The sequence below is a fragment of the Clupea harengus genome, chromosome 5 (genome assembly GCF_900700415.2).
Source record: "Clupea harengus chromosome 5, Ch_v2.0.2, whole genome shotgun sequence".
Lineage (NCBI taxonomy): Eukaryota > Metazoa > Chordata > Actinopteri > Clupeiformes > Clupeidae > Clupea > Clupea harengus.
Genome location: NC_045156.1, coordinates 18,622,974 through 18,647,758, shown reverse-complemented (window position 1 = coordinate 18,647,758; position 24,785 = coordinate 18,622,974). Strand labels below are relative to the sequence as shown.

General features: G+C 42.2%; 1 protein-coding gene across 1 annotated transcript; it reads right to left on the bottom strand.

Moving 5' to 3' along the window:
• Positions 1-164: 164 nt before the first annotated feature.
• camk1a (calcium/calmodulin-dependent protein kinase Ia) lies at positions 165-24,394 on the bottom strand. Its single transcript, XM_031567975.2, has 12 exons — positions 23,908-24,394; positions 21,108-21,224; positions 10,575-10,706; positions 8,538-8,612; positions 8,306-8,444; positions 7,811-7,937; positions 7,160-7,235; positions 6,643-6,755; positions 6,238-6,316; positions 5,996-6,083; positions 5,562-5,739; positions 165-5,102 (listed from the first exon to the last, which is right to left on the bottom strand). The coding sequence occupies exons 2-12, from the start codon at positions 21,191-21,193 to the stop codon at positions 5,011-5,013; spliced, it is 1,185 nt and encodes a 394-aa protein (XP_031423835.1). The 5' UTR covers positions 21,194-21,224; positions 23,908-24,394; the 3' UTR covers positions 165-5,010.
• Between the last annotated feature and the right edge of the window lie 391 nt (positions 24,395-24,785).

Genomic DNA, 24,785 nt, shown 5'->3' with positions numbered 1-24,785 from the left:
ATACTCAGGCAGCCAAAACACCCAGGCCTCCCTGGGTTTCAGTTTTGCTTTTGCTGCAGGTTACCCAGACTGAGGAACTCAAAATAGCCACCATGTTTTTTGTGAGTGTACAACACCATCTGTTCATTAAATGTGCCCATTTACAAATGCCACAGAACACACAATGCATAGACAAGGGAGTTTTATTTCAGGTCCTGCTACCATATCTCTGAGGTTACAAATCAGTGGTCTCTTGTGTGTTGGTCAGTAACCCATGATGCATTGCATCCATACATTAGTAGCTCAAAACAGCTTTTACAAAAAAGGATATACAATATATATATAATTATATATATATAATACACACACTTGTGTATTGAAATAACCAGTGCTTCTGTGCTGACTCATGACAGTCAATTGAATAATTTACTCAGCCAAACAAACAAACAAAACACATCTGTAATAGGATAGACACTGTACTTCACCCAACGAAACATAACAGCCCGATGTAGCTGTAATGGACACCTAAGAGACAAGATAGATTAAGCCCTTCACACATCATTTGCATAACTGGCCAGCTCAAGGTAGTTATGAACAAAATAGATAGATTTTACCAAGAGTTTCCAATCCCCAGTGATTTCATTACATTGGCATGTAACACGTTTACATGCTGTAACATACAGTATCAGCAGCTGAACCAGTTAACTTTCTCCTAATGCTTTGGCTCGGTCGTTGTTGAAGTATTGGTGATCAATCATGTTTTGCAGATGTGCTACACCCTTTTTTTGCCAATATTTTAATTGCACTGAATGGTTCTGATTCTACTTCCGTGTTAAAAAAATGGCATCGTTATCTTGTAGGATAAAAACTCTTTCCTACGGTTTCCCCTGTGGTGAAGCAGCTGCTGTAATGATTAGGGAAGTACAACACAGCAAGGATGTACGTAGCCTGCTTTGGTTCTAGAAGGCCACTGTGCTCAAGAGCATCCTCCCCAGTCTGTGACTCAGCTCCCTCAGGCCTGAGTGACTAACCCCCGTCCCCTCACCCTCCCTCTGACCTGGGGAGGGAAACTATGCCAACGAGCACAAATGGGTGGAGGGGTAAGGGATGGATGTGTTCGGCTCAGTGACTGACTGCTGAGAGAGGCTGAGGGCACAGAGGAAGCGTTCCAGAACCAAAATTTGGCACCACTGCAACTGAGCGAGACGATACGATGCAAAAAACTTTAGGCTAGAACTAAGAACTATATACTTATCACTGTTTAGAGGCTTCTCAACCTTGGTCTAAGGAATTTACACAGGCAGCTCATCTCCCATGTATGTGTAAGATTTACACTAGTCTGTCATCTTCCAATGTGAGTGTAGGACCACAAAGTGGGTTTTTTATCGTGTGTCTTCCTGCTATGTGCAGGATTATGGCAGCCTGGTTATTAGTCACTGCATATAGGCCCCCTCCTCACTCTCTGGGCTGCTTCTTCTATGCTGTTGACACTGCCTTTGTTTTTGTTGTGTTGAGACAGTCACACAGAGTGTTCTAATTGTCAGAACTTTAACCTCTGTCTTTATATTGCCCTGACTAACTCATTAAATCCTTCATTCTGCGATTACAGGAGGTAGTGACTCATTGACTTTTATTTCTCCTTTGGCTCTTTTCTTTCAGGTTTGTCTTTAAGCCTTAAAGGCAGGCTTAAAGTTTAACGGATAGGTTTGAAGTCATATAACTTAGTTGTGGTTAAGTTGGTTCTGTGCCGTGTCTTGGGCTACAACAGGAAGAGCCTGCTTACACGATTGTCTGTCAGTTCTTTCGCAGTTGATTCAGATATGTGGATGTGTGTCAAAATGTGGCAGAGTTTTATTAATACTTTTTTCAATGAAGTTATTGAAATCTTTTGATATTATTGTGATAATGTTCAATTTGTACTTCTTTGTGATTCTTTGCTATGTGCAGGTTTTGAAGGATTTCTGGTTGTCTGGTTTAATTTATCTGAGTAACAATCAGAGTACCCACCTGCAGAGTCCCTCTAAGTATCTGTTGACACTCTGGCTTTGTTTCCCTTGTATTGGGACAGTATCACATGGTGGGGTTTTCCATGAGGAGGGACTTTGGACAGCTTACTTTTGACAGTAATTGCTTGAATAATATCCATATTATGCTAATTCAATTCTGCATTATACTACAGAATCTTGAAGTTTTCTTGTCACAACACCACCGAGAGAGCCTGTTTTTCATTTACCGACAATGTCTCGGGATTCTGTATTTCTCCACAGAAATGCAAATCGAGTGGCTTGCATTGTATAAGCAACACTGGCTTTGTGACTAAGATTAACTGCAGGGACCAAGGTTGAGAGCCTCTAGTGGAGAGCTTGCGGTCTCCAGTGAACTTCTTGAACGGAGCACATCGGCACTGGGAAAGAGGCAGCACATCTGAGTCATAGGTCACATTAACAATGCAGAGGTCGCCTCTGGCAGTGCAAAAAAACATTGTGTCGACACAAGATATTTATCAGTAAAAGCGTGTACTGTCTTGGGTGTGTCTAAATAATAATAAAAATAATAATGATGATATATTTATATGTACACATATGTATATTTATATGTCTATTAAATTGTTCATCGCTCATCGCTTACATGTAAACATATTAACCAGATCATGCAAACATTGGACTTCCTCTACAGAGGTGCACATTACAGATCAGACAGAGAGCACAAACATGAGATCCCTTCGCTCTGTCTGGGAGAGAGAGAGAGAGGGAGAACAACCATCCCCAAGCTCATCCTGTGCTGAAGCAGGTCAATCAGGCCCCCCAACTGGCTCGTGTCATAAAAATTCAGGAGGGAGACTACTTGCCGGAAGTCAATGTCCTAACCATTCTACTGTCCCCACTTTCCCCCTGGGCGTGCTTTTTCCTTCCTGCTTGCCACTGCTACTTACTTGGCATGTCTAAGACCTCGATGCGGGAGCACGATCACGTTTGGGAGGGAGCATAGAGGAGTCCATGCATCACATATGTATGAGATGTTGTCACGCTATGTTGCTGTGTCCCTTTGGCCCACCACAGCATGTGGGAGTGAACTGTGCTCCTGTTTCTGGATTTGTATCTTTTTTTGTCACCAGCAGCTCATTAATAGGAGGGTTGTTGGAGGTTAAACCCCCAGAAAGGAAACCCAACCCTAACCCGACACCGAAAGAGACTACGTGCCCAGAGAGGATTGTCCCCAAATGACAAATCTGAGCACAGCTGTGGGTTTTCTTAGACATTTTAGTGACACACATCTTTGCCCTTGCAGCATCTGCTTTCTGAGGGGTGTGACAGCGGACGTGACCAGAAGGAATGTGTCAGGATGTGTGATGGTGTGTGACTTCTCCAGCGTCACAGGAACACTAGCAGGGCTACTTTTCAGTCTGACCGCCGAGCTGTCTATTGTAGATACAAATCGGGGCTTAAAACAGAACTGAGAATCCAGTCCCCCGTGCCCTCTGGGAACGTACATGTATTATTCAGCACCATCAGCAAGATTACATATGGATGCCTTCACCATGCTGTGTCGAGAGGGCGCAAGATATTGCTGTTTTTTTCTTACTGGCGTGTGGACACAAAAAGCCTTCCCATCTTCCCCTCGTCAAACTCTGTTACATAATATCCCATTTCAGATCTCATACTCCCACCTCTCGTCCCTGTCCCCCGTCCCCCCACCCCCTCTCATGGCTGACGGTGCCGTGGGGCCCCAGGGCTGGCGCTGCCGGGATCTCAGTTTGTGCCTCAGAGAACAGAACAGCCGTTAGGTCCCCCTTCTACGTCCAGAACATTGTATAGTATAATCCCCTTTATGCATGCAAACCCTCCTCAGCAGAAACTGTTACACAAATCCAGTCTGACACGGAATACAGAGTTCAAGTGATGGGCAATTATCCCAACTCTTCCCCAGTCCCAATGCAGAGCCGACCCACAGTGCACTGCACCGGGCTGCAACAAGGGTGAAAATCCAAACAGATGGGAAGGAATTAATGTAATTAAAATGCAAAATGCCAAGACGGGGATATTAGCATAGTGTTTTGAGTGCACAATTTTGTACAGTTTACTGTGTGAGCTCTGCTCCTGTTGCCAAGTGTGCTGATATGTCAAGAAAGTTTAATTGTATATGAGTGCAGCAGGAATTTAATGACTTCATAGCTGAATTTAGATCGGAAACTTGGCATTGGAAAATTTCATACGCACTATAAACTGTACCTTTCACTATCTTCTAATGCAACAAAAGTTAGTGAGTTGAATGAAACCTTTGAGCCATGGGTGGCGATAAACTATCTAAGTACACTCCCTGATATTAGAGCTGACCATCTTTAAGTAGACCTCAGCTCCATGCTTTCGATCCGAGGGAGAAAATAACCAGAACATAACAATAGCTCTCTTTGGTTGGGACATAAAAAACAAGAGTCAAAATCAGGTCAAATCAAGACAACCAATACACAAATCTGCTGCCACAAGTGTTTCTATATTATGCCTGAATTCTTTCCTGTCCTGACTTGGTCTCCCTGCACTGCTTGCTTGGTCTCGTGGGGCCAGACAATGGCTGTGGAGACCAGATTTCACATCTGATAGAAACTTATAGTAATTTATTCTGTGAAATTGTCTCTGTGAAATCGCCTATAACCACAGCTGACTTCCCTTCTAAAACCTGCTTCAGAAGAGCTCCACTCCCCATTGGACTTTTCGGTGTCTTTATGAATCATCACTATAATTTTAAGCTCCTCCCTCGCAAGGTGTTGGATTGATAAAGAAAGCTCCAACCCAGTTAATAGTCTAATTCCGTATATTTAGACTAAACGTCCCTTGCCTAGTTGTCTCTAAACATGTTTAATGTACACCTGGCCCCAGGAGACTACTTACTCTCCCCTCTATTGGCACAGCTCCTCCTAGTGGACACTGGTGGGATAACTCTATATTCCGAGCCAGACTGGTGGTAGTTTGAGGGGGGAGAGGTGGTGCTTGGGTGACGGGTCAGGTTCTGTGTTCTAGGTTCTAGATGTTGTACTCAGACCCGGCTGGACGGTCGACAGCAGTAGGTGCAGCTCCTCAGGCTGTCCCGGTCTGCGCTGCCTCTGCGTTCATCTCCACACTGAGAGCCTGTCCAGAGAGAGAGAGAGACGTTAACTCAGTTAGCAGTTAGCTTAGTCCCTAGGCTCCTTAGGCCTGCTATGAGCTGCTACAACAGTGTCAACTCATTACTACCATGTCTGTTATGTTCTTCAAAGTCAATACATCATTACACCTGTCTGTTTAAAAAAAAAAAAAAAAAGTATATTCCATTAAATATTAAATTATATATAATGGGCAAAAAACATATACATATACTGCATATATAATAGGCATGGGCACTAAGTTCTCCTACAGATATATTCTCCTCCAGAATTAAGATGCAGTTCTACTGTGACACTAGCACAGCATACAGATTCTTTCTGAGGGTCTGGATTAATTGGATGTGGTGAATGGCGACAACATGCTGGTCTAAACTCTTAAGAAAGACAAATCTCTGGCAGGAGGACTGGGCACCTCTAGACTAATATTCTACCACCATACACACACCGTTGTCCTCCTCCTCCTCTTCCTCCTCTTCCTCTGCCTCCTCAGCTATGTCTTCGGTGGGCAGGAGTAGGTGGCCGTGGCAGGGGCTGATTGGGGTGATGTGGCTGGTGCCCTCCAGGCTGGTGCCCAGCTGCAGCCGCCTCATGTGTCGCACCACAGCTGTGGCGTTAAACGCTTGCTGCGAGGAAGGGCGAAGATGGCAGGTGGGCAAAAGATTGGGATGTCTTGCTTTCACACTACAGTTACACTGCCAATGTCAAGCACGATTGACATTTGAGCATGCAAAATATCAATCGGAGAATTTCTGTCATAACTGATTTATTTCCATATTTCTTTTTCTCTATATTTCTATATGTTCATTTGGTGTGAGGTACAAAAGCTAATGAACATATCAATGCTGTGAGATATTGTTGAGAAGACCAGCCAGCACTCACCTTCCATTTGCTTTTAGCAAAGTTCTTCTTGATCTGAGCACTGACAGACTCGTGGATGTTCTTATCGAGAGCGGTATCACCAGAAATCCTTCAAGAAGAAAATGTAGAGACAGAACATGGATTACAATGACAATTTGTTTGAAATGACTGAAGGATTTGTAACTAGAGAGGAACGTGTTGGAGAGCAAGAGCAGTGATTTGAGGGATTTGCGGGAGAGCAATGGGGGACTGTGAGGTCATACCAGGGGTGCTGTAAAGCCTGTTCACATGTGAACCTCTCCACCGAGTCTTTCTCCATGAGGTGGTAGATGAAATCTTTGGCTGGGGAAGATTATAGTCAAGGATTATTGAGAGAGGCTAGATGAGCACATTTATTCTTAGCAACGAGAGAGAGAGAGAGCGAGAGAGAGAGAGTGTGTTTGTGTGTGTGCGTGTGTGTGTGTGTATGCGTGTCTGTGCGTGTGAGTCTGTCTGTATGTGTGCGTGGGGGGGAGGTGAGTGAGTCAAGTGTGAGTGTATCTCTGTGTCTGTGTATAAGGGAGATAGAGAAAAAAAAGAGACTGAGACGAAAATAGAGGAAAGGCTAGACAGAGCCAGTGAAAGTAAAGAAGGTAAGTACTGGAGTAAGAGAAGGGAAAAGAAGTTACCCGAATCTGATATATCATCCCAGTATGGAGAATCAAACTCATACTCCGCCTTGAGGATCTGCTCAAACAGCTTGGAGTCATTTTCGTCATAAAATGGTGGATATCCACATAAACTGTTGAAACACAAACATGGCATTGCAAATGACATTTATAGCACATCTGTGGAAAATATCCATGACCAGCAGTTGTTTAACAGAAGCTGTTGAGCTAATCTAAAAAAATAAACATCACTGCCTGTAAAAGGTGTTACCAGCCCTGGACAGTAAAAGGCAGAGGGGAGATTTGCCAGGCACCTTGGCACTGACTAACACCCCAGCATGGGCTGCTTCACTAGGCGGTCACTGAAAAATCACAGTGAAACGTACCTTCAAACGGCTAGTAGGAACCTGGATATACTATGCCAATCAATGCAGTGTATTCTGAACCTACTTTCATTGTCTAATCATCATTCTTGACATTAATATACTCTAATATACAACACATACACACCACCAACACACACAAACACACGACTTACAGAATGTAAGAGATGACTCCGATGGACCAACAGTCTACAGCTTTGCTATAGGGTTTCTGTGCCAACACTTCAGGGGCTGCCAGACACAAACCAGACAAGCAAGCCACAGTTTATGACAGAGAAACAGAGGGTGAGAGGGTGAGAAAGGAGAGAGAGAAAGAGAGAGAGCGGGAGCAGGAAAGAGAGAGAGAGAGAAAGAGAGACAGAGATGGAGTCTCCATTTAAGTTCTCATTTATTTCCCTTTTTGAATAATTTATTGACTTCAACAGGCCATAGGTAACGTCACAAAGAGAGGGAAAGAGAGAGCACTTCTGAAGTACTAACTGTTGACACTGAAGCACTTGAACAGGTAGGTCAGCTCTCAAAGCCACTGAGAGGACAGTATGCACTGGACTGAATATAAACGACAAGCTCCATTACCAGTAGCAGAGAGAGTGAGAGAGAGAACAACAGTGGGTGTATGAGTTGTTCATGCAAAGTCGAGAAAAACAATTAGCAGTAAGAGTAACACGAGTAGAGATTAAAAAGGGAGAATAAATGACAGAAAGGATTGCAGGAAAGAAAGAAACAAAGGAAGTAAAAGTAAATGTTAAAAGAAAGAAAGAGATAGGAAGATAGAAAGTAGCATTTGTTGATGTGCAAATACTGACCCACATATCCAGGGGTTCCGCAGGCTGTAGACATCACACTCCCAGAGTCTTCGATCTTGGACAACCCAAAGTCACTTATCATGATTTTGGAGTCCTCCTCCAAGCTGTAGTACAGCAGGTTCTCTGGCTGCAGATGTTAAAACAGGGTGAACAACACATCACACACAGGATAAAAGTAAACTGCTCTGACATGGGCCTAACCCTTGGCAAAGGATTACAAGTTTTAGTAGTGAGGTTGAGTCCTAGCAAGTGAGACAACATAAAAGATGTAAGCCCTGGATAATCTTTCCTACTATATACAGTGTATTACTGGGACAGTCACAAAACCACATTCACTTGAGCAGCCAATAACTGACCTGCAAGAAATCTGTGAGTCGTGAAGTAACATGACACATGACAACATGACACAACGCTATTTATGCATCTAAAGTACTAAGCACACTACCACACACACTACACACTATAAGATACAGGCAAAGACTCAGCTTTCTGTACCTTTAGGTCCCTGTGCACAATGCCCATGTCATGGAGATACTTGACTGCATCCAGGATCTGACAGATGAGTTTACTGGCATCTCTTTCTGTGTAGAAACCCTTTTCCACTATCCTGTCAAACAGCTCTCCACCTGACACCCTAGGAGGCAAGCACAAAAGTGATCTAGCACTCCATCACCATGGTTATCATAACATGAGGGCATGAACAGCCTGGTGTGTGAGGAAGACTTACAGTTCCATCACCAGGTACAGGTGGGACTGACTCTCAAAGATGTCTTCCAGTGTCACAATGTTGGTGTGCTTTATTCTGCAAAAAAAGTCAAACACTATATCTATGTTATACAGCAAGAGAGAAAGGCTCACATAGCTGACTGAATGATTTACACGTTGCTTTTCTAGTTGCATACAGTGTCTCTGTCATTTCACAATGATGGCGCAATTTTAGATTGCACTGATATATTACATGCATGACATATGGACTTGTGTGGTGTGAATGCCAACTGTACATTTGCCATATGTCTGCCTAACAAAATCTTGTCACTAGATGGCGATAATGATGCCGTGACACAACAAGGGTAACTAATTGAAGATTTCCTCTCAGAGAAATACATACAGCTGTCGCCTACATTATTTTACAGACTCACAGATTATGCTGGGTGTATTTCATTGGATAAAACACTACAACCTCAATATTTCAGCATTATTAGAATGGCTTGCCATGCGGTGAACTGTAGGGGGGGAAATCCACTAACCACTGTGAAAGAAACCGCATCTCAGCAATCTCTGTGTGATTAGTATGCTATACGACCTATGATAACGGCTACTGTAAGATTCATTCAATTACTATAGACATCGGACCGCACATAGTCTCGGAGTGTGCCATGCTTTTCGTTTACGCTGCATCAGATGGCTATTAAATGTAATTTATGGCGCTAGCAAGTGAGCTTTGATTTGGTTATCTCTTAGAGTGATGCAGCCCGCACCAAAAAGGAACTCCACAGTAATCAGTTTAACCTCCATCGACCGAATGGCCGCCGACCTATATGACTGACAGAAGTGCGCTCAAACTGAGATGCGCAGATTCTCCTGTGCACCAGAACTCGGGAATACTGGGCGCGTGGCACAGGCAGCCGTCTGGTCTGACTGATGTTGAGGGGTAGTTCGGATCATTTGTATTCATTACCGGCGCTGCACTCCAGGCACTGACATGCCTGAGAGAACAAGACTTCGCAATTAGCATGTCATGGAAATTGCTATCTGTCAGTTCGAAGTAAATGGTGGCTTCAGCAGATGAACACGTGAGGCGTGGAGTCAGTGGAGGTCTCCGCAGATCGACAGGGGGTTTGAATACAGTGTGTACACACGAACACGTGCATCCTCCCTCTCTCTGTCTCTAATTCATTCCCACTACTATCCCTTGTTTGCCTCTTTTTTCTTCTAAATATAATTTAAGTATTCTGATAGACTTAACCGGTCTTCTCAGCCTCTCTCTTTCTGTCTCTTTACATCTCTGTCTCCACTGCAGTGCTTCCCTTCCCCTTCAACTATCTCTCTCGCTTACTCTCTCTCCTTCTCTCTCCATCTCCCTAGCTCTCCCTTGCTCTCTCTCTTCTCTGCCTCTTCAATTTCCTTCACAACACTGCTGTAGGGAACCTCCATAACATCCCCACCTCTGTGTGTGCTGTTGCCCTGGCAACAGGGACACTAAAAATAGGACTATCTTCTGTACTCCTGACATATCCGGTGCACAATTTCCAGCATTTCTGCACATTGATACCATGCATTTATCAGCCTAATTGCACACGTTTATGCATTTCCCCTACCCAAAAAGAAGAATGGCACACTGAAAAGGGAGGAAATGTTCTCCTGACTTCCTGAGCTGACGGCGCGTGCGATAGAGGGGAGGCATTGTGCGGAAGCGTCATGCACCATTGATAGTGACAGCCCTGCCTGAGAGTACACGCGGTACGCATCTGCCATTCATGAAAGATGGAGAGTGCTCCTGACTTAATGTCATAGCTGAAGGTGAATTGAGCACACTTCTCATTTCGCAAATTTCAGGGCTGGATTGTTCACTAAATAATTCACATACGGAGGCATGTGTGCGGCCTGTGATAAAATTGTTAACATTCCCCCGGCATACACCGGAATGTTTAACATGAGCTTCAGGCATAGGCCTCAGTGTATGAATTTTTTTTCTCACACAGAATCGCCTTTTAGCAGGCTGGGAGACTCTCTCTGAAAAGGTAAAAAAAGTGGTGTATTTGACCTGTGCAGGACAGCAATCTCATTTTCAATGCTGTTCTCCTTGCCCTCCAGTGCCTTCTTTGGGATGCACTTGATGGCCACTAGCCTCTGGGTCCTCTTCTCCTCTGCCAGAACCACCTCAGAGAATGCGCCCCTGAAAAATACAATCAGCAAGGCATGAGGACAGCAGTCTCATCATGCAGCCAGATGGATATTAAGGAGACAACCATAGTGAAATATGGACTAAATGTGAGGAGGGATGATTATAGCTTTAACAGCATGTGAAATTTCTAAAGCTGCCTAAATGGCTCCTCAGGGCAATGATCACGGGAGAGTTGAAAGTACAGGCAAATGTGGAAATTAGTGATTGGTCTTAGTCAGTCTCTCATTACCATTTGTTATCAGTGCGCCTCTATCCACAATTTCGATGAGTTTTCCCCACACTGTGAATTCTCGTTACACCTGGACCTCCGAGACTGTTAAAAAAGTATCTCCTTTACACATTTTTTAAAAATACTGCATGAGGGGCGAGTGAATCTTTAGTGCTACGTCATACATGATATAAAAAACAACCTGCGTCTAACTGTAGATATTCTGCAGTCTTGCTCAAGTCCTGCATCGTATTCATGCCTATGAATATAGATTGCCATTTGTTTTACCCAGGTCACATCAAGAGAACATCAGTTTTTTATTGCTTCCTGTGAGACAATTCCCTTGAACAAAAGGAATTTAAGTAAGAAAACAGATGCTTAAATGAGAATTAGTTTATTTCAATTACCCCTCAGCAGCGTTGGGGGAAGGCACTTTGAAAGCATAGCTTTGCAAGCTACCAATTACTTCACACTGGAAGAAGTTGAACTACAGCAAAGCTACCCTATAGGGAGAAATCTAGTTTGGTTAATTAAAAGCTACTTAGAAATAGTGGTGCAAACTACTTTGTAAAAACAATTACAAAGTCAAATGTACACACAATACGACATTATAACAAAATATAATACAAAAAAGTCACATCCCAGCAAAATATGCCAATCAATTGTTCACAGATCATACATAAACAAAAAAGAAACACTATTCACGGGAGAGTGCAAAGAAGGTTTTGTGTAAGTATGGCCATGGTGATTCTTCCTCAGGCTGAGATTTGGGAGGTTTATACATGCTGATGCTGTTGTCGCCCACCCTTTTGCACGTGCACTACACAAAGGTCAAGAGTGTGGTGGTGGCTGCCTGATGAATGCATGGGCATGTCTTCACAGTGGTCAGGATGAAAGAAAAAGGGGGCCAGGACTGGTCAAACGAGGCTCAATAACAGTAGAGAAGCAATGGTAAAATACAAATAAAAAATCATCCTTTCCTTTTATGGCCCAAAATTGTTGGTAGTTTCAGTAGTTATCTACAAAAAAATGGCAAGAAAGTAATTTAACTAATTGAATCACTATAGAAAAATATGAATGTAGTTGAACTACCAGCAAGCTACTGCAAAACTACTAGTTTAATAACATGTAGTTCACTACTCCCCAACACTGCCCCTCAGATACTTCATTTTAAAGGCTCTCCCTCCACCTCGCCTTTTTCGGCTTTCACTTTACAGTCGTCATCATCAAAGAGCTCTCATTCATGAGGCAACCTTATGACATATGCCAGAGGAGGGGTTTTACAGAAAATAATGCAGAAATTCCATTACTTTTTTGTCAGAAATATAATATAATAAGATAAAATAAACATAAATATAATAAGAGGAAAATTAAACCCACAATTGCAGGACATTTTTAATTGCATGAATTTGTGAAAACGCCAGATCGCAAAATTCTGGACGGACTGAATACAGCACTTGATCTAACGATGTCAAGAAATGCAAATACAAATACAAAAGGTACAATGAGAGTAATCATTTTGTTTTTAACAGGCTCAAACAGAGAAGAGGAGCAATCTGTCGTAGTCAAGAGGGTGTGAGGAGGCCGTGGTAATCGGGAGTGGGCGGCTAGAATCTCGGGTAACGGGAAAGATGAAAGACTCCGAGGGTGACTTCAGATGCAAACTGGTCTCACGGCATAATCAAACGCAATCAAAACCAAGACCTCAAACAAGCCACCAAAAATGCCTCAGGACACTGTAGACAAGTGCAGGGGTGTGAATCTGTGCATCGTAGTAAAGAAGAGTCAAAGAAGAGAGAGGAATTAAACTGGAGGTTGCTTAAGGCAAAGATATCACCTAATAGCCTCCCAAAAACAAGAGACAAGAGAGAAACAAAGAGCTATATACCAGGTGTGGCTATTAAATAACGAGACGAGTACATCCGAGATATACAATTGAATGATACATAATACAATTGAATTACAGCATTTATTTAAGTCACACCTTATATATAAAGAGAGTGAGAATAAGGGAGAGAGGAATAAAGAGGGAGTGAGAAGAAGGAAAGGAGATCGGTCAAAGACTGTCTCTCTCTGGAAGAAGGAGAGGAAGAAATGGAATGGGACCACTGTTGCCGGGAGACATGCGGTAATTAAGGAGTCTTCCTGTTGCTCGGTTTCCTGGAGAGACGATGTGGAGAGGGAGTGAGAGGCGAGATGGGAGGCCCTCGCTCTGTTTGGTTAAGAACAGAGGAGAACATCTGTGTTGATAGAAGCTAAGTGTGCATTTGTGCATGTATGAACAGACTGACTCCAAATTGAGTGTGTATCCACTCACAGCTATTCACACATGCGTGACCAGACGACCAAAACTTTTGGCTTTATTTTCTCAGCATGTCAGCAGGGACGTTTATAGGGACCCTCGGGGCGCCAAGCAATAGGGACTCTGGGGGCTATCAGCCCCACCCCCGCCCTTGGCCCCGACCCACGCACACATCTAGAAAGGGTATCTCTTAAGCTAACCTTTTATTATTTTCTTAAGTAGCTTACAAAGCAAAGTGCACAGTATATATTGGGTGTGATGACTGGCATGTTTGGGCATCATGTTCAGAGAAATAAATAATTATATAAATATTGTATGTAACCCATGCAAATAAGATGTGTCATTGTACAAAAAAGAAGAGACGATTTGCCTCTTACGTGTTAAAACAGTTTACTAAAAACAGTATAAAGTACTACTTATTACTAGCTACATGGCCAAAGTTCTTATAATTTTTAAATATATTATACTATACTATAATTCTTATAGTTATTTTTCTTCTCCTCCCATCGCATTTCGTTCCCAGTAGGCTTACGACATGCAGTAGTGTTTCACGGTGTTGCGGGCTGTAGACTAATTACGAAAGTACGTGTGGCTAAAGTGGGGGGTTTCTCGTCGTGTCATTGCAGTCTCCTGAACGAAATCATAGATTTCAAGGCGGTTCTTATAGTGTTGTCGTTGCTGTAGTAGACTAATGTAATACGCTTAGTGATGGCGAAGTGAAGCTTTCTGAACCAGTGAAGCTTTCAACCCTTTTGTATCGGAAAAGGTTCTTTTTTTTTTTTTTACACGCGTCTCTGAGCTTTGGTGTCATGATTAACATAACTAAATCAACTGCCCTCGGGAGCCCCCATTAAGCTTAGGGCCCCAGGAAATTGCCTGCTTTGCGTCCCCTGTTGTGACGCCCCTGCCTGTCAAATGCATCATTCTAATTTCACCAAATAACCATTCACATTAGCGTAAGTGCATCTTGTTTGCGTGCCCGTTCTATGAATAGGGACGTCTTACTTTTGTCAAAATGTAATAGTAGTAAACCCTTATGTTTAACAGGGATGACATTGAGACAAAAGTAAAAGAGCACAACCATGCAAACTCGGCAAGCGCCGTGTCCCATGAGAATGCGAGCACATGCCTGACCAAATCTAATCAAACGACTCCACATAGCTATCAGTCAGTTTCGAAGGGCAAGCTTGGAAATGCAGCGGCAGACCTCCATCACTCTCCCTCTGATTAAAACACTAATTCTAATCCGGAAAACTCTCGCTATAGAGGAGTGTGGGAGAGAGATCGAGGCCACTTTGATGTATATGTGGTAGAAAGCCAGTGAAGGAGACAGATTTACCATTAGCCTCTTTGATACAGTAATGATGTCCAGTGTCCTTGGGATTCAGCTCAGACTTAAAAGACTAATATGGAGAATAGCTTAACTGAAACTACTGCTGGTTTTGTCCCAGTTTTGCTGTGCCTCATACATTCTGTATTTCTAGTCTTACTGGTAAATCTAATTTGCACATCCTCATCATTTATGTAGAAATTCAAATGTGCACAGTCTATGTAGAATAAGCACACACATACACACACTGTCTGTTTCTCTCTCCCTCACTCTCTGTCTCTCACACACACACACACACACACACACACACACACACACACACACACACACACACACACACACAAACACACGCAAGCGCTGAGTGAAGCCATTATGGGAAATGGTAGAACTATAGCTGCAAATATAGCTACATCTCTTTCTCATCTACAGGCAACCAAGCCTGACGTTTGAATGTTGATTTTTAAAGTGACACCTCTAGCTGTGATGTATGTCTGCTGAGAAGGCAAAAAATGACATGTAATGGCCATTCTTTGCTACAGGCCGTCTGCTATCAATCAGAGGCTGAATTCATCAGCGGCCGGTTGTTTAACATCGGCGACAGACAGAGCCATCTATCAGCCCATCGATTTCCCATGATGCAGGTGCGAGCTCTCCTCTTTTCTTCTCCACCTCCATCCATCTCCACCCACACCACCGACTCTTTGCCAGCCAGCCTGGCACACCATGCCAACCTAACACCTCCTCAACCCTTCCCGGCACCCTCCTCTCCCTCCCCCTCCTCTATCCAGTTGGTTGTCCCCGCCACCTGCCTCACAGTGAAATGCTGTAGTGGGTAAATAAAACAGGGTCTCCTGCAGCATGACTGCATAATTTCTGCAGCAATTGGTAAGGCAAGGCGCTAGCAATGCAAAGGTCAAAGATTAACCTGTGCAGTTGCTGCCTCATATTTCACTTCTGTTAAAAGCTCCTTATGTAAATGCATGCTTAACTTTGCAAGCTTTACACATTACATATATCCCTTTATGTTTATTAGTTTGTTTATAAAGTATATATAACATATATACATAATATATATACAATTTCTGGGCTTTTGGTACAGTCTTCGAAACATCACAGAAAATTCATGAAGGAAAGAAGGGAATATGTTGCAATCATCATTATCTTCTTTAGTATTTGGCAAAATACACCAGTGAAGGCCCTAAATGTTTAATCTGAGAGGGGCTTTATTTAGCCCAAGTGGTTGACACTGCAGAGCTCTGCTACACACACTATTTTGTCAGAGTAAACACAGATTACAGCGTTTGTAAAACACCAAATTACTCACTTTGAGTTAGCACAACTCACAGGAAACAGCAGTGAATAAACCAACAGACGAATGTTGATCTGTAAATTCATTTAGGAGTTTATATGGCTCTGAACTAGTATCAATTATGATTCTTCAAACAGTGCCTGGCATTACATATTTATTCAGTCGGAGGCTCCCGTTGCAGAGGAAAAGGATGAATTCTGGAGCACGACAACTCTTTCTCTCTCTCTATTCGCTCGTCTCCTCCCACCATCTAAATCCATGAGGATAATTAGACACACTCCTTCGAAATCTCCTGACAGACTCTGTTTGGAAAGTTAAAATCAACCAAAGGGAGGCCTAAGCTCCACATACATCAGGGAGGCCCCTAAAATATAAACCTCTGTCTCCATAGTGACAGTGCCACACATTTACCATCTCTGTGCATGTAGCCATGGTAACCAGGTCTTCATGACCCCATCTGAACTAACAAATTAAAAAAAACTAAACATTGCGGTTACAGGTATGGGTGTAGTCATTCTCTGATGACAGGATTGTATGCATTAAACAACAATATTTACTCTTAAGGTTGAAGACTGAAAAATATCCCGCACAAGGTTATATAGGTGTGAATACTCTGTGGCGATAAAACCATACGTGAAGATGTCAAGACACACGCTTGAAGGCATGTTCCACCACTGTCCTTGTCTTGCGCTGCCTCTGATAATAACATATGGACATTGTTTGAATTGTAATAAACAGCACTATGAACCTGATGGAATACATGCACCCTCTCAAGTGACATCATTCATAGCACAATATACTGTAACATCTGCACTCCAGTAACACTGACGAGAGTACAGATATCACCTGACATGCTGTGCATACTGAGGGTATTCGTTAGCCCATTAATATACCATGACAGGCAATGTCCTTCATTTTCATATCTTATAGGTTCAATATTAGATTTACCTAAACATTTTCCATGAACATCCATGATATGCATTTACCATACCTGTTTGCACTATATGTTTAGTATATTGTATTGTATATTTAACATATTTAGTATAGTTAGTATATTTAGCATATGTACAGTTTCTACGTTAGTATAGGTTTATTATATGATTAGTATATGTTTACTATATGTTCTGAGTATTTATATGTTATGTTATGTTAGGTTGTTGTGCGGTGTCTTGTCACAAGAATTTCAGTGCCCAGTCTGACTCTGTGTTGTTCTGTGCATCTGAAAATAAAAGACTTCAACTACAAAAAGCACTTCAAAGTCATTCCAAATGCCACACTGTATTACTCCACTGTGGCGTGTTCTGTTGTTATGTATAAATTCATTCATACTCATACATGAGTTCACTGTACTGCCAGACTGAATGTCTGGACCCATGACTGTATACATGCACTCATTGGTCTACAGTGCTGCATTGCTGATAACAAATGCCTGCTGTGGCAATAAGATGACCAGCCATCTCTGAAACAAATTCTAACTCCAAATCTAAATCTAAATACATCAAAATCTAAAAAGGTTCTAAATCTAAACAGTTTTTCCCTCCCCACCAGTCACAGTCTTACCAGGCACCAAGATGACTGCATAAATAATCCCATCACACACACTTCTGTTCACCTGAGCTCCAGAGTTTAGCCCTATAACTCCCCCAGAGACATTTCCACTGTCCCATACAGACGTCTCTCAAAACAGATAAAATAATTGTGTGGGATTAGCTGGTTGGGGAAAATGCAATCTTTTAAAAAGAATAAATCAATTGACTCAACTCACTGAATTCACGGCTAAACCAATTCAGTAATCTCCTTTACAAACGTAAGGAGCTTTTCGTCAACACATACAGCGGGATTAAACCCTCAGGATGCATCGGCTCATGATGCTGCAAGACAGTACGCCGACGGAGAGCAAAGTTTACAGCATGATGCTCATGATTAAAGAAACAATATGGAGGTACCCCTCAGCAGTTTATATAATGCCCAGTTTATATAATGATGGATTTCTGATTGAAAAATAAGGTTCCTTATGGTTTCATGCTGTATAAGCAAATTAAAATATCAGTTGAAGATTGTTGACATATGAATATAATATGATGTCATTGACCTAGAGTAATGGTCACAACCTAAAAACGAACTGCTAACTTGTAAGGGGGCATGCAAAATGACGAAAGAGGAGTATTCCTCCGGTAGACTGTAAATGCAGAATTCAGAATCGAACAGTGCCGAATGCTTGCGTTCATCCCTCCAGTCTACTTCCTCCTCTCCCATTCAAGGCCAAGTGTGATTTATTTCTGCGGTGGACTTCATCCCCTTCCACGTCTAAGGCATCACACCATAGCAAAGCCTGTTTGGGACGACCCTGCTCTCTCTCTGAGCTTTTGCTGAGGGAGCAGATCAGGAAGTAAAAACGGGTGCCAGGCTGCATGTCTTGCTGCCACCGTCCACCGTGACCGATGGATTTCCGACTCAGTTCATTCACACTCTCTGGAGTTTCCTGTCAAATGTCAAGATTGCAGCACGGCTGGTAACTAGTGTCTGCCCAACGGCAACTGTCAAGTGGATTTTTCCAGTTTATTTTTTTCACTGGAAATAATTTTCTGTAGACAAACAAGAAGCACCCGCATGAACAAGCATGAGGTTTTTACTAATGTGGCATAAATAAGATCCAAATGTACTTAATTCCACTGGAAGGACTGACATTTTGGATTCATATTGATTTAAATACAAAATACTCAATACCACCCTGATGTCAGTACTGAAACATAATGTTTTAAAATTGAATCAGGAGCACTGAGGAAACAGAGGATAACATCAAACAACAATTATACAACTACCTTTGAAAAGTATAAATAAATACGTGTAGGCCGTCAAAACAACAACAGTCATCAAAGGGCGAGTTTTGGTGTGCAACGGAAATGGCTCCACTACAAACCACTGAGGTTATTATGAGGCTGGCCATGTGAACTCAGGCTTGGCCAAATCCTGTTTATTCTCTGACGATGGCTGGGTGAGCAACAACTCTAGCCTTGGGAGGAGGCTGTCATTGCAACCTCTTAATGACCACAGTATGGCAGGATTGGCGGGGGTCAGTCACGAGTGCCTCGTACCAACAACCTATATCCCCAGCGCTCGCCGCTGGCAGCACTTTTGCTGTACCCCAAAGCCCACATGGCAGCGTTTGTGTCTGATTTGACATGCAGTGCGTCTGTGAGTATATAAGCACGCACAGACAAAGACAAAAGCAACCAAACTGGCACCAGAGGAGAAAAAAAAACTACTTGCACATGCACACACACACACACACAGGCACACAGATATTCACAGACACACGCACACACACGGACACACACGGACACACACACACACACACACACACACACAGACACGCACACAAACACAGGCACACACATACTCACAGACACATGCACACACACACACACACACACACACACACGAACACACACACACACACACACACACACACACACACACACACACACACACACACACAAACACACACCTTCTCTGTCAGAGAGTAAATGTGACATAATACATGCGTACACCCCTCCCACGCGTTAAACAGTATAAATATAACTCCAGGACTCCAGAGGGCTGGGGAGGCAGGGGGGGTACAGCACTTAGGAGGGGAACAGTGGCTTCTCGTACAGCGAACATCACAACGTAGGCTTCATTGATCAAAACCACCAAAGAGGCGTCATTCCTGGCACTGAGGGGAGAATTTGGGAAGTGCCCTAAGATAGTGAAATGTTATAAAACATTTCACAGAGGTAAAAATAGAAGTGTGTGAGCTAAAGAAGTCACACACACACACACACAAAAAGAAAAAAAAGAGAGAAAACCATTTGGATTCCTTGAGTAGGCCTCTACTTCATCATCATCCGATTTTTAACAGTCTCTCATTGTGCATGCTGTGGACAACTGGGCAGATAAGAAACAGCTGGCTTTTGGATAAGGAGTTTGGACATTATATCTTGTCAATTTTACTTTCCTGTTTTCTGTTGTGACTATAGCTGACAATAATGGCTGTAATACTATAATACTGAACCAGACAGTGAGATGACACCTTGCATAATATTACCTTAGCAATCAAGATATCAAAAGAAAGCGACACTTAAAATCTAAGCCTTGTGGCAAAGAGGCTCTCTTCCTTTTTCAACAGCCAACCATTATTCTTTTCAACCCCAGCCAAACCTGGAACTGTGTCGAGACACTTGAGGGCTTTAATCAGACTTTAAAACACCCTTTGTGGCTTAAACTTTTACAAAGGCAGAGGAAATCTGCTCCAGCTACTCCAAAAGCCAAGATGATTAGCCGCCATCTTTTTCATTATCTTCACAATGAACCTATAGGAGTTCTGTGCTAATGAGGTTATGGTTCGAAGTTAAAACCTCTTTTGGTGTCTGTGTCAACATCATTTGTTAAGAGTGCCACACAATAACGTCTGCAACACTCACTCAGTGAGGGGTATTATAACCTCTTAAAATATATGAAAGCTAACCTGTTAATTGCCTCAGTAGAAGTGAAGCAACAAGCCACACATTTTTGTTTTGACATTTTATGACATAATACCACATTATCAGTTCCTCATTTAACAACTGAGGCTTTTTTTTGTGTGTGTTTTGTGTTGCCCTGTCACCTTGGTCAAGTGTATTGATGTTGTTGACACATTTGTACAAAAGTGTTACTCTTTAGTTGCCAGTTCAACTGCTATGTAATATGGAAAATATCCAGTACCCAGAAAAGAAACAGAATCTAGTACAGATTAGATCTAGTGTAGTGGCCGTGGAAATAGATAAAAACATAGAAGCAGAGACGAGAGCATAACTTATACTTGAGAGAATCATTTTGTCTAGCCTCTCTATTTACAACACAAGGGCCACACTTGTTGGCTGACAGTGTAGTGTTAATTTTATGACTGCGATGACAACACACAGTAAATATGCCCCTCTAAAGTGATGGTACAGGAGGATGGCACTGTCCTCATAAGCACTGTAACAGGCTTATAAATGTCATCCCACTATCACCACAATGTCTATGGTTCTCCCAAGGAAAAGGAAAGAGCCTCCCAGCAAGAGAGCTCTCATATCAGGCAGATATCTCCCACGCGCATCGCCTGTCAGAATTTGTTCACAGAATATTAAGGATCACTGCTATCCAGGCTGAATGCTTATGACAGAGATTATGAGATTATTTTTAGAGGAGGGGAATAGGAGATCGGAGAGTTAGACACTTACGTTCCCAGCACATCCTTGAAGTCATAGAATTCCTTGATGTCCGACGTCTTCTTTTTCCATCCATTTCCATCCTCTCCCAAAGGCATTTTGCTGCTGGTCTTATCTGCCACAGGACAACTACAGAGGTGAAAAGGACATCAGAGCTGCAATATCAATCTTTGATTTTCTCTAGAGAGTACAAGGTGCAGGTAACAAAAAGCTAGCAGCACTGTTAAATGGAGATGCTATCAAGAACTGCAGTACTTTGGTTAACCACATCTTTCCACAACAACAGAATTATCAAGTGAGTGACTACACATGCATAGTGAAACGAATGAGTCATACATTCAAATGAAAGACATTCTATTTTATTGCCCAGAGCTTGTGGAATTAATTTGTGACAAGCACTTGATTAGCACAGGAAAAAGAGAGTGCACTACATGGAACCTCACCCATCATGCTTGAGGTGAACGTGAACGTGGGGTGACATCAAAGGGGGGGGGAGTGCACAATGATGTTGAAAGTTGTAGTTACTAGGAACTCATAAAAAAGAGGCATGGTGGATGGTGGGCCATGGTGGGGATTATTTAAGATATACACTTTCATGTGTGAGGGTTGCTGATAACCAGTTAAAAATAAACATTATCTTTGCATAAGCATCCCAATCCCTGCCCCTAACCCACTCAAAAACACTACTTAACTGCCCAAACATTCAGGCCTGTCTGTGTATGGTACAGTTAAGTTATTTGAGCCATATTTGTTCCCTGTGCAAGAAAGACTTCCCATGTTTACACATTAAAAGGGTAAACTTTGGTAAACATATCTCTATTCACCTTTTCCATGCCCTTCAAGCACTTTTAAGCAATGAATACACAAGTGACTCCTGCAGTCGGCTCAGTGCCACCATGATCACTGAAAAGTACAGACTTTGCAGAATGCAGGGAAACACCTTTAAACTCACTCTCTCCGCAATCAATTTAGGAGTACTGCCAAGGACATGGCCATATTGGACATACTGTGTAGTATGTGTGAGATTGCTAATAGTCAAACATATATCCTCTTGGTCTCCTGTGGCTGCAACGCCTTCAGTCAACCCAACAACTAAGGACTACCTTGGGATTTCTTCTACATCAATCCCCAGGTGGAATTATTCTCCATCAGTTCTTTGTTCTCTTTTGCCCACTAGCCTGTTTCCTAGTATAACCAAACCCAAATTCAATAGGCTGGCGGAGCCAGGCTAATTAGCCTATGTTTCTTCAAGTCCTCCTCTATCTTATTGGGCATATCTGAAACCAATGTCCCTTTTGCTTGAAGACTGATGCGACAGATGTATAGATGTAATGTGTTGTAGTACATTCCCTCTGTTGAACACTCAATGTGAACATAGTACCTCTGTAGTGATATGGTCACATTATGTTACCTTTCATCAAAAAAACAACCACTACCTTTATTTGAGGGCAAGAGTAGAAACCTAATACTGGAAGTCAGTGCATGCTGTGACCTTCTAAACACCATTACATTTGATTAACGTCCCAATTAGTTCAATGCATTAGGACTGCTAAGTATATTTAGGTTTTAAATACAGGACAATATATTTTGAGCATGGTCTATGTCTAATTTCCAGTTCATGGAGAGAGGAACTAAGCCATATATATTGTGCTGTCAAAACATCATATTGAACTATGTTGCATATGTCATTGAACTATAGGTCTACCCTCAATTTGTGTCTTTGACTGTAAAGAGTATCTTTAAAAATTGTTTTTTACAGTACTGCAAAGGTGTGTCTTGGAATACCTATGCCCACACACATGCAGCATGCAACACTGTGAAGAATGATTTATATCTCTTCTTTTAATTTCTTTCTTTTATTTCAGTTTGGTCTTGAACATACAGAAAGTATTTTTTTTTCTTTATTTCAGCCTAAAGTGTTTCCCTAGAAACTGGCAATAAATCAGTTGTATGGGCCACTTCCAGAATAAGTCTTGACACAATAAGAGCCCTTAGCTCTATCAAAACATTCTCAATTTAATTCGTTTGGCCATATGAAACATGACATTTCATGGTGATTCTGAATGTCTAGTGAAGCAGAACATTCTGGTCTAGAAGACATTCATTTCACCGCAATAAGGCAACACAATGCGATTGAGCGCAATTCATTTCTCACGCAAGATTCGTATTAGCGTGTGTGTGTGTGTGTGTGTGTGTGGTGTGTGGTGTGTGTGTGTGTGTGTGTGTGTGTGAGAGAGAGAGAGAGATAGAGAGAGGGAGAGAGAGAGTGTGTGTGTGTGTGTGTGTGTGTGTGTGTGTACGCGCGTGTGTGCCTGTGTCTGTGTGTGTGTGTGTGTGTGTGTGTGTGTGTGTGTGTGTGTGTGTGTGTGTGTGTGTGTGTGTGTGTGTGTGACAAGGCAATCCACACCAGAATGTAAGAATAGAGTTCTGAAAAATACGACTGTATCTGTCCTTGGTACACTAACATGTGAAATAATATGCATCCTGACACGTTTCAGAAAATAATTCATGATGCGTCCACAATTTCAGCAAGGGTATGGTCCTCAAAGCGCAACCTCAGGAAAATATGTCCACTGAACTAAGAACACATTATCTATGTGCATGACAGAGTGAACATATATCTGACAAGTCTAACTGCTGTCGACCATGGGAAAAATCGGAATATATTTCAACCATTGCATATCCTTGATCAACTGACAAATGAGTTGGTTACGTGCAGCTTGTTATATTCTGCCACATCTCTAACACAACGTTCAGAATCATTTCATTGTTCAAACTGATAACACAGCATGAGGAAAAAAATACTTCGTACCTGTGTTGTGAGGGAAATACCTCCTGTCTTCGTATATGTTTCCGCAATAATCCACGACTCACCGGTCCGAACTGATATTCAGTGGCTAGACCTATCCTGACGTCAAGAAGCCACCGGAGGAGGTGGCTCTCGTCTGATGGACTTCAGTGCGCCTTCCTACATTCAGAAATCTTATAATTCTTCAATTAAAGCCTACCAAAACCGCATGCTATTATTACAATATAACTATGAACCATCTTCATAACACAGTCCCACGCAGTCGTTTAAGGCAAATACATTGTGTCAAAGGTGGTTTACTTCCTCTGAATAATTTGCTGTCACTGTTTCTATTCTAATGTCCTAATGCTGAGGACATCTGATTCCTTTTAATGCCCAGAAAGAACATAAAACAATCCCAACAGTATGTATGCCAATGAGACTAATCGCGCCCAAAATCCCGGAGTTACTGATCCATGAAATATTTTCATGTACGTTTTCTGAATTGTCCACTGAATCTCAACAACATCTGTCCCATCATAATATAAAGTGAAACAGTTTTCTTATAGTCATCTTATAGTCAACAATAATCACCATGTTGGCCATTGTGCTGAAAAAAATGTTTTATACATAAATTTGCCAGCTAGTAAATAATCGGTAGTAGCCTATGGTGATTTAGGTATCACACTAAAGGGATAAAAACAATAAAAGGTTAGTTGGATGTCGCAACATAATGTGAGAATGTCTGAAACGGGGAAGAGAAAAAAAAGAGAGGAGAAGGTACCTATTCAGTTTAGTTAAATTCAATTCAACTGTATTTAGCTCCAATAACAACTGAAGTTGTCTCAGAGCCCAGAGCCTGAACCCCCAAGAGCAAGCACTAAGCAGAACCCAGCTCATAA

Coding starts and splice junctions, on each gene's coding strand:
- camk1a (XM_031567975.2), bottom strand. CDS start 21,193: ATGCCTTTGGGAGAGGATGGAAATGGATGGAAAAAGAAGACGTCGGAC. Junction 6,317..6,642: donor GGATGATATATCAGATTCGG/GTAACTTCTTTT, acceptor AATCTTCCCCAG/CCAAAGATTTCATCTACCAC. Junction 6,084..6,237: donor CAGGCTTTACAGCACCCCTG/GTATGACCTCAC, acceptor TTCTTCTTGAAG/GATTTCTGGTGATACCGCTC.